This window comes from Eretmochelys imbricata, chromosome 19 (assembly GCF_965152235.1).
Source record: "Eretmochelys imbricata isolate rEreImb1 chromosome 19, rEreImb1.hap1, whole genome shotgun sequence".
In the NCBI taxonomy this organism is placed as follows: Eukaryota; Metazoa; Chordata; order Testudines; family Cheloniidae; genus Eretmochelys; species Eretmochelys imbricata.
The window spans coordinates 9,323,879-9,337,375 of NC_135590.1; the positions used below are offsets into that span (position 1 = coordinate 9,323,879).

Here is a 13,497-nt window from a genome sequence, read left to right on the forward strand (position 1 = left end):
TGCCTGATAAAAGCCCTCACTAATGCTGGTCAAGGAACTCATTATCCATGGTGATTAGATAAAGGTAACCTTATTGAGAAGATGCAGTATAATCATCTTTCACAGGAGTCTTATTCCGAGCTGAGTATCTTACCTCCAAAGTGAGGTTTAGGACCCATAGTCGTACACATGGTAGGATTATGTTACATGATTCATTAAAAGTTGGCATGTCTCTTTAAGGCCTCCATCCTCACTTCAGTGATCCCATTGTCCTCCCTGGGAGTTACACATGAAAGCTACAGGATGAGACCAAAGAGATTTGGTTAGTTACTATATTTAATGCAGCAAGTAAGAAATCTTCTGGAGAAGCAGTAAGAGAGTGGAGTTTGAGATCCTCCCCAGAAAAAAAAAATGAGGAATATAAGGAATGAAGGAACCCTGCCGCACTATCCCTCTAGCCAGTCTCATACATGCACAAACGCATTACCATTACTATGGTACTTGCTGTTGGATTTTCCTATTGAGACAATGAGTGGGATGCGTGTATGTGTCTGTCTGTCTCTTGCATCACTATTAGGAATGCGACACTGGTCCAGGGGGAAAATACAGGTGTGCAAGAGGGAGGAACATGCGGGATCATGAGGACAGTAGGAACAGTGTCTTTATTCTGATCCTGCTTCTTCCTAAGTCACTTCACCCTTCCAATATCCAGAGAAAAGGCCAGGCAACATCTGTTCTGTTGTTCAAAGGCAAAATCTTGCTCTCCAGTTTGTACATCAGTCCTGACGCCTCTGTTCCACTTCTCCCCATTTGTGCAGAACCCCTGCCTCTGCCCTTCCCACCCCATTGTATTACTGGTCTGACGGCAGAATTTTACTCAAGGCATTACTATTTACAATAAATCAGGAAGTAAAGTAGAGGCTGCTTTTAATTTGGCCTCCTCAGTGGATTCCAGTTGGTCCCAATTAAGCAAAGTTCATTGAAATAATTTTTGCCTCATGTCTCTGCAACTCTGTTCATTCCCTTGGATCACTTGTGACCTTTTTAACCACTATATTAGTCGCGCTAATTGTACTTGATAGGGCAGTTGCATAGCTGCCATTGTATGGGACAGGTGAGAGAACACTAGCTGTGATCAATCCATGACCTTTAACGGCCCTAGCAACACCTCTTAACAGTAATTGACAAGGCTTGTGTTGAAAATAGTCTCAGCAAAACATCTTGAACAATTGCAATTGTCCCAGTAAACCAGAACTTCAATAAGAAGAAAGTCAGTTCCCCGGTTCGTCCCATTCATTGACTTTCTGAGTTATCCACATCCCCTTGTAAGTGGTTTCACCTGTCCCTTCACATTTGTGTTTGTAGAGTTATTGCAACCTTTCCACTGGAAAAATTAATCTTGCATCCTAGTGCTACATCCTTGTGATGGTGTTTTCTTTAGGTCATTGCCGTTTGCATCAGCATGGTACATTTCCCTTTGCAGCACAGAAGGGGGGAAATAATGTGACTCACCTTTGTCAGTCTTTCATTCTGATAACTCGTTGCTAATGCATCACTTCCCAAAGAGCTGTGTCCATATTCTTCTAATTGTAAGCGACTAGATTGAAGTGTATAGAATACCTTCTGGGTATTCAGTGTTCATCCATTTTGGCCACCAATTCAGTTCCATTTAAATCCACTAATTTAATCCATTTTAACCATTCTGCTCCCACCTTTTGTGATGCTTGTAGGGATCCCCAGAGGTTTGCTGGGGCACCACACTGGTTAATAACTGCCCATTTAGATGGTTTGGAGTGAGATGGAGGCCACAGGACTAGATTAAAATTCACCAGTTGGCTAAGCCAGGAGCGGGCTTGGTGGCACCTCAAATTTCTTATGGCAGTAGCATGTAAGCTGGCCTCGTGATCCGAATCTGATACCCAGGGAGCTGAGAGACTGCTCAGCCTAGGAACCCTCTGGTGGACCTAGGAGTCAGCTGGTGGCAGATGCCAAGGTAAAGAGAAACTGTAGCTGTTGCCTGCCACAGGGACTATCATAGGTGCCAGTCTCTCATTTTCTTTCTCTTTGTTAAAGCTGTTTGCAATAAGCCCTTTTTAGTAGAATTGTCATGTTTTCATAAAAGGTGTAACTGTGACCAGAGCAGATTGTCAGACCACCCCAATGAGAAGGAATGCTGGAACTCTGCTAGCTGCAGTCGTTACCTTTTGAAAATTAAGGCACAGCCTCTCTGATGAAATTAATGACTTGTTTACACAGAGGGTCTGGGAGGCAAATTCTGGCCTTGCTTTTAACATGTGGAAAACAATTCTGCCCTAGCGCTCTTGCTTTGGTGATTGTTCTGACACGCCTAGGATCATACACTTCCATTAAAGACAATCTGCAGCCTGTATTTGTAAAATATTGTATCCTCTTTCCTGAATCCGGGTTTCTAAGCTCATTGTTTTGCCATGGATTATTCTACGGTTCATTGGCCACATACTTTATCACTGAATGCATTCGATGAAGTGAGCTGTAGCTCACGAAAGCTTATGCTCAAATAAATTCGTTAGTCTCTAAGGTGCCACAAGTCCTCCTTTTCTTTTTGCAAATACAGACTAACACGGCTGCTACTCTGAAATTTATCAGGGATGTTGCTCTTCAGGTCAGTCAAATGCGGGGTTGTTGATCTCGCCTCTAGATAGGATTTAGTATTCAAAATAAACCTCAGCACTTGATATGCACAACAGAAAAGTGGAAAAACAGCATAGCTAATCCGAAAAACCTACTGTATCTACTTAACGTTTAAAATGAAATCATACAGACACGTAGGTGGGTAACCCTAGTTAATAGGTCTAGTCCATTTCATATTTAAATGGCTAGGAGAAGTGTTTTTTCTTGCTCATTTGAAGGGTGAATTTGGCTGCTTCAAAGAAGGAGTGTTGGGTTTTCCCCCATTGCATTTTAAAGATATAAATGTGTCCAGCTGTTTCCCACGCTGATTCCCCAGGCAGAAACCTGCAGCTGCAGTGTCAGACCTGTTTCCCATAGTGATTGCTTAGCATTCTCCTCTTCAGTAAGGTCATACCACTATGCAATCTGAACAGGCAGCCTTGGAAATCTGATTTCCCCACAGGTAAGTATTCAGTGCACATCTCCCCACCTGGCTTTATTTTAATATACCAGAAACCTAGGACTTCTGCATGCGGGCTGAATCACACTCCAGGCAGAGACTAGAAACCACCAGTCCAATGGTGGTTAGCATTAGCAGCCAGGGTGCCCTCTGCTGGCAGTTCTGTCCAATCATCCTTTTTCTGCTGTGATGCCGATATCCAATTCGTATTCTCCCCTTCCTCAATTCGTTACACCCCCTCTCCATGAGGGAAAGAGTGAGAGGTAGGGCCACATCCTCAAAGGTAGTTAGGTGTCTAACTCCCATTATTTTCAATGAGAGTTAGGCACCTAAATATTGTGAGGATCTGGCCCGTGATGTTTAGTGGACATGCAGCTCCATCCATGTATGTGTCTGCTCTCAGTTTGTTAGCCCGGGATATGGTTTTTATCTCATAAACAGGAAGCATCTTCAATTTATCATGTAACTAACCGTGGCAAGTGAAAGCTTTGAGTAGTTTAATTAAGGGCAACTGGCACTTGGTAAAAGACGGAATGTTTTCCTTATGGTTACACTTTCCTTCTTAATTTTCTAAAAAATGTAATGCTAGCCTCCAACAGGAAACCAAAAAGGGGGGAGAATTGAGTCAAACTATTTAATAAGGGCGGAATTGTTCTGTCTGGTAAAGCAACTGTGTATCGTAGATCATGTGCAAAAATAGTTATGCAGCAGTCTCTTGTTGGCTTCCACCACTGCAGACCACGTCTCCATTGGGGGCCTTGGGGACAGCTTTTATGAATATCTGATCAAATCCTGGCTGATGTCAGACAAGAGAGACACTGAAGCTAAAAAGATGTATAATGATGCACTAGAGGTAAGTTCGATTGCTTCTCCAGCTGTATTTCTTATAAGGAATATTTTGTCCAACAGAATGTTAGTCAAAGCAGTTTGTTTTTCCTTCCTGCAAGATGTGTTCAGATATTGATTTTTAATACATTTTAGGCTATAGAAAAACATTTGGTTAAAAAATCTGCCGGAGGATTGACCTACATTGCAGAATGGAGAGGTGGCATCTTGGATCACAAAATGGGCCATTTGGCTTGCTTCTCTGGTGGCATGATAGCCCTTGGAGCAGAACAAGCAGCAGAGGAGAGAAAGCAACATTATATGGATCTAGCCGCAGAGATTACTCACACGTGTCATGAATCCTATGCACGCTCAGGTAAACATTGTGGATTAAAGTACTGCTGATAAATTACTGTGGTAGGTAAGGATTTACAGCTGCTAAAAAATTGAATCTCGCATGCGAAAGGATTGCAGTAATTCTTTGGCACTTCTGCAGCATCTTCCATCAAAATAAGAGGGCATTTAATATTCATCTGTCCTTGCCGCACCCCTGTGAGAAAAGTCAATATTGGTATCCCCATTTCAGATCCTGAGAATCTGAGGAAACTGAGCCACAGAGAGGTTGAGTGACTTGCAAAGTCATACAAGAAACCAGCGGCAGAGCTGGCAACTGACCCAAGATCTCCTGAACCCCGGTCCCTGTGTTCTAATCACAAAGCCACACTTTCTCCCTATAAAAGGAGTAATCTGAGTTCCTATATCTCAGCACTTTGAGGTGTTGCCATAACAAATGGAGTAAAGCACTGATCTGCCTTTAATTTCTCCCACAATATACAGCTGAAACAAGCTAAGTGGTCAGTTGAGCATTGTAGGGTGTTAGAAACAGGGAATTGAGTTCTGTTATTCCTTCTTAAAACGAACCCAAACGATAAATCCCTACTGCAGCCTTCGTAAGAGAAGATTGTGTGAGTCTCTCCATATTTCCCCATATTCAGTAAAATCTTTCTCATTGACACAGTGTACTTTGCAAACAAAAGGTGTTGAATATTGCTTTCACGGAAGGCATTCAGTGCAGGCATATAAAGACTAACCATGCTAACAACAGGACAAATGTGGCAATCCCGTGGCAAGTTACAGTTCAAGCTAGATGTGCTTGTCTTAAATGTGGATAATGACACTCACCTCCTTTATAAAGCACTTCGAGATCTACAGATGAAAAGCATTTGTAAAAGTGGCAGGTATTGGTTTTATTATAGTGGGTGATTTGACAAGATCAAATACCAAAAACATTCTGCTGATGACTCGAGGGCTGTGATTAGCTCTACACACACCCAGCTTCAACATGCTTGTAATTATTTGGACTTTGTTCCTTTCTTTATGAGCATTTGTCGAGCACACCTGAGTATGTGTAGTTGCAGTCTGCTGTCCAGGAGGCTTGCCTGCAATGTGTCTGTCGTTGATAACTCTTCCTTTTGATTGTTTCACGTCTTACCTGCATCAACAAGCATGTATTTATGAGTTGCGTCTAGCTCATTTGCCGAAAGCAGCTCTAACAAACTTCAAGCCAAGCTGGAATTGGATTTTCAAACTCCTTTCACAGCGCTTACAGAACTGCAGCTAGGCCATCTGAGCTAACAACCCGTGGGCTGCAACTGCCTGGAGCCATTTTTCACCTTCAGCTGTGTCCGTCACCTTCAAAAGGACAGCGCTAAGCTTGCCATTAGCAGCTACCCTGCTGTCAGATCAGCCAACTCGCTGTGTTTCAGACAGTGGCTGTGCTCTTAACCTTTTCTCTGGTTCTCAGGAAACAATCCGAGATGTTTGTGCTGTAAGATCCCCGTTCTCTCACTCTTATAACATGGCCCAGGTAGGGCAAATAAGGTGTGTAAAGGAAAAAAATGTGTATACGAAAGATAGTCTTTTGGCTACAGCACCAGCCATAGGGCCAAGAGATCTGGATTCTGTTTCCAACTCTGTCACTGGTTCTGTTTGACCTCAGGCAACCTCTGGGCCTCAGTTTTCCCATCTGTAAAACAGAGGTGACAGGTGATTAGATTTTCTAATTCATAGAGGTTCTGTGAGTGTGTGTTTAGTGTTTTGAGATCCTCACATGGAAGGCACTTGAGAAGGACAAAGCAATAGTAGTTTATTATTTTGTAATCAGAAAATAGCATTGAAAGTAACTCCATCCTGTTGCATAGCGATCTCCTTTTCAAAAGGAAGGTTAACGTACCAGAAGCTAAAGGAGGGGAAAGGGTGGCAGACACAGTTCCAGCTAACTTCTGATCATCCTTTTGAAAAACATCCCTCATGACTGTACAGTAATGATCATAAAATCATATAGGGCTTGGCTACACTTGCGAGTCAGAGCGCATTAAATCAGCCCCGGGCACCCTAACTCCCGACATGTCCACACTGGCAAGGCACGTAGAGAGCCTGGACTCTGCAGCTGGAGCGCTCCTGGTAATCCACCTCCACAAGAAGCATAAAGCCTGGTGCGCCCCCGTTGAAATGCCCAGGCGTCAGTGTGAACAAGGGGATGCATTACTGTGCTGTGATTGGCCTCCGGAAACGTCCCATAATCCCCTGAAGTCAAGTGGCCACTCTTCACATTGTTTTGAACTCAGCTGCAGGCATGTGGATATCCCCTTTGAAAGCTCCATTTCTGACAGCCGGCTGCTTATCTGCTCCGGGACAAAGCAGCCATTACTGTGGAATGCTGCTGTTGTGAGTGTGAGTCATCTAGTCCAGTCCCCAGCACTCAAGACAGGACTAAGTAATAACTAGACCATCCCTGACATCTAACCTGCTCTTAAAAACCTCCAGTGGGAGAGGTTCCACAGCCTCCCAGCCAATGTGTCCCAGGGCCTAACCACCCTGACAAGAAGTGTTTCCTAATGTCCAAACGAAACATTTCTCTTGTCCAATTTAAGCCCATTGCTTCTTGTCCTATCCTTAGAGGTTAATGAGAACAATTTTTTGTCCTCCTCCTTATAACAACTTTTTATGTCCTTGAAAACCGTTATCATGTCCCCCATCAGTCTCCTCTTCTCCAGACCAAACAGATTCAGTTTTTTCAATCTTCCCTCCTAGGTCATGTTTTCTAGACCAATTAATCATTTTTGCTGCTCTCCTCTGGACTTTCTCCAGTTTGTCCACATCTTTCCTGAAACATGGCACCCAGAACTGGACACAATACTTCAGTTGAGGCCTTATCAAAGCAGAACGGAAGAATTACTTCTTGTGTCTTGCTTACAACACTCCTGCTAATACATCCCAAAATGATGTTTGCTTTTTTTGTGACAGTGTTACACTGTTGACTCATATTTAGCTTGTGATCCACTATGACCCCCAGATCCCTTGCTGCGGTACTCCTTCCTAGGCAGTCATTGCCCAGTTTGTACATGTGCAGTTGATTGTTCCTTCCTAAGTGGAGTATTTTGCATTTGTCCTTTAATGATTGTTCGGGCCATTGGGCCCAATGACCATGAAGTCAAGAAACCCCTACCTGAGACAACCTATAAACATGAGAAGCACTTGAGTATCAAAAGCACGGCTCGACTGTCTCTGAAGAGTTTCCTTTTCCAGGGCTCTGCTGTAGGAGCTTTGTAGCTGATGTTTCTCACTAGGGCCTGATCCTGAGAATGGTGCTCAGCGCCTCTCAACTCCTGTTGACTGCAGTGGAAGGGTGAGGGGCTTATGACCCTAATACTGTGTGAGAGAGATGTCTCTGAGAGCTTCCATCAGGAGTCTTACGACCCAATTCAGCCCGGGCAAAAATCCAGTGACTTCTTGCACACGCTTACACTAGGGTTGAATGTGACCCTTTGATCTCGTTGCCAGGCTGCTGGTTTCAGAAGCGCTTTCAATTTTCTTTTGGTATTTATCCAAATATTTTACTGCGCAGGGTGGGCACCATGTCTGAATTTATACATGACGGATTGTTTGTCGCACCCCATAGCAAGCCTCGGCTGTATTAATGCCGCATAACACCACCTATAAAACCCATTAGCGTCGGTTATGAATTTTTAAAGTCAATTATTATGTGTGGGGATTTTTCTTTCTTCCTTAGATACCAAGCTTGGCCCTGAAGCTTTTCGCTTTGATTCTGGAACGGAAGCCGTGGCCACCAGACTCAGCGAGCGCTATTATATACTGCGCCCTGAAGTGGTAGAAAGTTACCTGTACATGTGGAGGCTGACCCACGATCCGAAATACAGACAGTGGGGCTGGGAAGTTGTAAAGGTATGATCATGAAATATGCAGCATTCACCATTACAGAGCCCTGGATTCTTACAGATATCTTTTTCTAGGGGAGGAAAAGGATAAGCAGAGTTTTAATTGTACTAGCCCCTGTCGTGTGCTACAGCACAGCGATATAAAGAGAAACCTAGTTTTCTTTTGTCTCTTTGCTGATCATTGAAAATGTCTGGGCTTTGTTTAAAAAAATAACAATAAACCTTACAGGGACTGGAGGGAAAAAGAGCTCCAGACCTCAGACAGTGTAATGGCTATGAATGGAATAATGTCAGATGTAGTGGACTGAGCCGCACATTTGGAATTATCTAGACTCTGTGAAACCATAATTTCATATTCTTGCAGGGTTGACTCAGCCCTGCTCGTATTAAGATAGAGATATGAGCATCAAATATTATGTTTGGATCTTCAGAATGAGACTTTAAAAGACGAGATCTTCCCTGTGCTATGAGGACACAAAAGATCCCATAAAGACTTCCCGGCTAGAATGTCTTCTCACTCCATCACTGTTTTCTAATGTGATGTGCACAGGGCTGCTCCTCTGCGCCCCAGAGTTGGTTGCATTTCAGTGGCAGCATTCAGTCATTCATAAAGTGCCTTGGAAAGGAGCTGTGTAAAAGAGTTACTATTTGACACCTGTTGTTGATATGGGGGTACCATCAACACCAAGCAATCAATAAGCTTACATTGTTTACCTTTTTCCAGCTGTTGTCATTAGAACTAGCATCTTTCCTGGACTGTTGGGTAACGATCAAACTCTTCAGTGAGAGTGAAGCTGCTATAAAACCTGAATCTGATTTGTAACACAGCTGATGCTGATTAACGGATTACTCCATGTAGCTGTGTGTCGCTGAGATTTCTTTTCTTTTCTCAGGCACTGGAAAAATATTGTAGAGTAGAAGCAGGCTTCTCCGGGATCCGAGATGTTTATACCACCACCCCAAGCCATGACAACATGCAACAGAGTTTTTTTCTGGCAGAGACATTAAAGTAAGTCTGGCATCCTGAGAAAGCTTTCAGAATAAATCTCCTCTCTGGGCATAAAAGTCTTTCTGGTGTGGGTCATCTTCATGCAAAATATACAATAGCTTCATCTTAGAAAGCATTGGATTCCCTGCAGAGCAAACTGTGGAAGATGGTGGGCTACAGCAGGCTTTTTGTGTCTCTTCTGCAGAACAATTACATAAAGAGAGATGAACGTGTCTGGGGATACATTTCTGTAATTTCCCAGGTGCTCTGTCATTTTCCGCTTGTGCACTGTATTTAACAGGAGTTTTGGCCAGATTCTCAGCTAAATCAATTTAAATCAACTTGGCTCTAAGGATATCGACCTATGCCATTTACTGCCCTGAGGATCTGGCCTTATATGTACACTTGGAATTCCATTAGAGTCTTTCTGTAATCCAATTTACCGGTTTCTCTTTTCTCTCTTCCTGCCATGTGGCTCCAGGTACCTCTATCTTCTGTTCTGTGATGATGATGTGCTGTCTCTGGAAGACTGGGTATTCAACACGGAAGCCCACCCACTGCCGGTGAACCACACGAACCTTAAAGCTAAAGCAAGCGTGCAATAATGATGCTGTTACTCAAGCGCCCTACTTCGGCGGCACTCTCTAGCGGGTTACTGCATTTCCTTTCCATTAAAGGAATTAGCAATGTTCCTAAAACGGTATTTTGGGGCACTAGTCCAATTCCGGACAGTATTATATTGGGGAGAATAAACTGTGACATAAGCACCTTCTTTTCCTCTATGAGGAGATCTGTTAGCCTGGTGACAAGATGTTGATTCTGGGCCATATTATTAACAGATCATGGACATTCCTTTATACAGAGAATTTATATGAAATCCACTGACTTTGCTTTCTAGTGGCCAAAGGATTGGAAGTTTGCCATACAATAGACTTTTTCCCCCTTGTTCTTCCTTTCATTTTTCTTTTTGATTGTTGCCTTTTATATACAGTTGGAGTTTATCATATTTCTAAGTACAGGTTTCAATGTACAGTGCTTTCTAAGTGGTGTCAACATTGTAACTGAAACAAAAACTGTCTGCAAAATTCTTGACCCAAATGTATTTTTATATATTTTTTCCTGTGCTCTTAAACCCACATTTACGGGACATTGCATCACATGTAACTTTCCTTTATAACCTTTGTGGTTTTCTACTTTTATTTGGAACTAAATGTTATGAGTCACTTGTAATAAATTGCACTGCTGTAATAGTCAAATCTGTGAAATAGAATAAAAGGTCTTGTAAAATAAGTAGCATAATTGGGTTTATCCGACATTACCAGCTATCCATAACTGTCAAAGACTTGCTGTATTATCCTTGGAATGAATAGCTGACAATAACGGTTGATTTTGAGAATAATTGACAATAAATGTTTATTTCAAGAATAATCGAGCAAGTGTATAGTCAATAATTCCAACCTGCTTCAACTCTCCTAACTTGCTTATTCATTGTTCAACTGTGAGGTAGCAAGAACTCAATTAAATGTCTTATTTCCTAGCCCCCCCAAAAAAATCCCCATCCAAGTTTCTTCCTCATTATATTGTAATTATCTCTGGGATGAAGTTACAGGAGAGAAAAAGGAGGGGAGAATCATAGAATATCTGGCTTGGAAGGGACCTCAGGAGGTCCTCTAGTCCAACCCCCTGCTCAAAGCAGGACCAATCCCCAATTTTGGCCCCAGATCCCTAAATGTCTAGTTGGCAGCCGGTATCAAGTGGAGTGCCCCAAGGGTCGGTCCTGGGGCTGGTTTTGTTCAATATCTTCATAAATGATCTGGAGGATGGTGTGGATTGCACCCTCAGCAACTTTGCAGATGACAGTAAACTGGGAGGAGAGGTAGATACGCTGGAGGGTAGGGATAGGATACAGAGGGCCCTAGACAAATTGGAGGATTGGGCCAAAAGAAATCTGATGAGGTTCAACAAGGACAAGTGCAGAGTCCTGCACTTAGGACGGAAGAATCCAATGCACCGCTACAGACTAGGGACCGAATGGCTCGGCAGCAGTTCTGCAGAAAAGGACCTAGGGATGACAGTGGACGAGAAGCTGGATATGAGTCAGCAGTGTGCCCTTGTTGCCAAGAAGGCCAATGCCATTTTGGGATGTATAAGTAGGGGCATTGCCAGCAGATCGAGGGATGTGATCGTTCCCCTCTATTCGACACTGGTGAGGCCTCATCTGGAGTACTGTGTCCAGTTTTGGGCCCCACACTACAAGAAGGATGTGGAAAAATTGGAAAGAGTCCAGCAGAGGGCAACAAAAATGATTGGGGGACTGGAACACATGAGTTATAAGGAGAGGCTGAGGGAACTGGGGATGTTTAGTCCACGGAAGAGAAGAATGAGGGGGGGATTTGATAGCTGCTTTCAACTACCTGAAAGGGGGTTCCAAAGAGGATGGCTCTAGACTGTTCTCAGTGGTAGCAGATGACAGAACAAGGAGTAATGGTCTCAAGTTGCAGTGCGGGAGATTTAGGTTGGATATTAGGAAAAACTTTTTCACTAGGAGGGTGGTGAAACACTGGAATGCGTTACCTAGGGGGAGGTGGTGGAATCTCCTTCCTTTTTTAAGGTCAGGCTTGACAAAGCCCTGGCTGGGATGATTTAGTGGGGGATCAGTCCTGCTTTGAGCAGGGGGTTGGACTAGATGACCTCCTAAGGTCCCTTCCAACCCTGATATTCTATGATTCTATGGCCCCCTCAAGGATTGAACTCACAACCCTGGGTTTAGCAGGCCAATGCTCAAACCACTGAGCTATCCCTCCCCCAAGAAAATTGAGCCAGATTCTCATACTGTTTTTGGCACTGAGAAGTACCTTACTTTGTAGGTTGTCCCATTGACTTTCAGTAGGACAGCCAATGCAAAGTCCTTCAACACAATGGGTTACCTAGGAATGGGTTTACCATGGCATGGGTTACCTAGGGAGTTGGTGGAATCGCCTTCCTTAGAGGTTTTTAAGGTCAGGCTTGATAAAGCCCTGGCTGAGATGATTTAGTTGGGGATTGGTCCTGCTTTGAGCAGGGGGTTGGACTAGACAACCTCCTGAGGTCCCTTCCAACCCTGATATTCTATGATTCAGGGTACCAGAATCCAGCTCTGAGAATCACAGATCCTCTGCTTCAGAACAATTCTGGGCTCTGTTATGGGCCTGATCCTGGAAGAGGCTGAGTGCCCTCAAATTCCATTGTTCGAGAACTTGGCATGATCAGCACTTTGCAGAATTGGACGTTGTGCTCACTCACATCCTTGATTGTTTGTTCCTCTCTAGTAGCTGGTCTTAGCTGTGCATCTTCCCCTTCAGTTGTTCAGTTGATTTATTTGTTTCATCGACAACCTTTCCCCTGCAGCTCTGGATCATTCAGAAGCTGCTGGTACTTTGCATTAGACACGTTCCTCTCTCGTATTGTGAAATGCTGATTGGTTTCTTCAGCAACTTGGGAAAGAAAAATATGCTTTTAAATCTATGCCTGTCAACGTCACAAAGGGAAAGAAGATTGTCATATGAGAACTTGCCCTTTATCCCAGGGGTAAAGATACTGGATGGTAAGCTTGGCCCAGAGGGATGATTATTGGTAAATAAGAGTCTTGGGAGTGAGTCATTTTATCTGAGGGATTTTGATACTGGGAAGTAAGCTTACCCCAAGAGAATTTTTGCAGCAGATTAAGAAATTTCATGAGTAACCAAAACTCTGTCTGGCAAGGTCTTAAAAAATGTCCTTCCAACTCCCGTTAACACAGATTCTTGGCATTTCATTCAGATTGTCTAGTTTGATTTTGTTCTTGTTATTTTCCTTTCCCAAAGCACAAACCCCATTTCCTTTCTGCACAAGTGTTTAGATGTTGTAGTAAAAATAAATGATACTTCTTAGGTCAAAAAGACGTTGGATAAAAGATTTTTCCCTCCTGAAATTCAACAGCTGCATCAAAAATAATGATCTTTCCGTTTAACACCCGGCATGCCTGTAAATGTAAAGTTTATTGATGTTTGCTTAACGAGGTGACCTGACTGCTGCTCAATACCAGTCCCAAAGAAAAGTATTCAGTGCAAATGTCTGTATCTAAAACCTTCTAATGATTAGCCCACAGTCTTGCAAACACTTGTGCTTCTGCTTAACTTTAGGCAAGTGAACAGTCTCTTGGAAGTCAATGGGACAACTCCCATGAATAACGTTAAGAACGTGCATTAAGATCCTAAGTTCTTTGGGGCAGAGACTGTCTTTTTGTTCTGTTTGTACAGCACCTAGGACAATGGGGTCGTGGTCCGTGAGTGGGGTTTCTCGACACTACCGCAATACAGGGATCTCTGAAGGATTGGTGC

General features: G+C 43.3%; 1 protein-coding gene across 1 annotated transcript in view; it reads left to right on the forward strand.

The window, feature by feature from the left end:
* MAN1C1 (mannosidase alpha class 1C member 1) overlaps nucleotides 1–10,567 on the forward strand; it is an 88,422-nt gene extending 77,855 nt beyond the window's left edge. The window contains exons 8-12 of the mRNA XM_077838109.1: nucleotides 3,826–3,941; nucleotides 4,070–4,289; nucleotides 7,986–8,158; nucleotides 9,045–9,160; nucleotides 9,621–10,567. Of these exons, the coding sequence (XP_077694235.1) occupies nucleotides 3,826–3,941; nucleotides 4,070–4,289; nucleotides 7,986–8,158; nucleotides 9,045–9,160; nucleotides 9,621–9,744 (749 nt within the window). The 3' untranslated portion in view covers nucleotides 9,745–10,567. The remainder of the gene's footprint in view (nucleotides 1–3,825; nucleotides 3,942–4,069; nucleotides 4,290–7,985; nucleotides 8,159–9,044; nucleotides 9,161–9,620) is intronic.
* The last annotated feature ends 2,930 nt before the right edge of the window (nucleotides 10,568–13,497 follow it).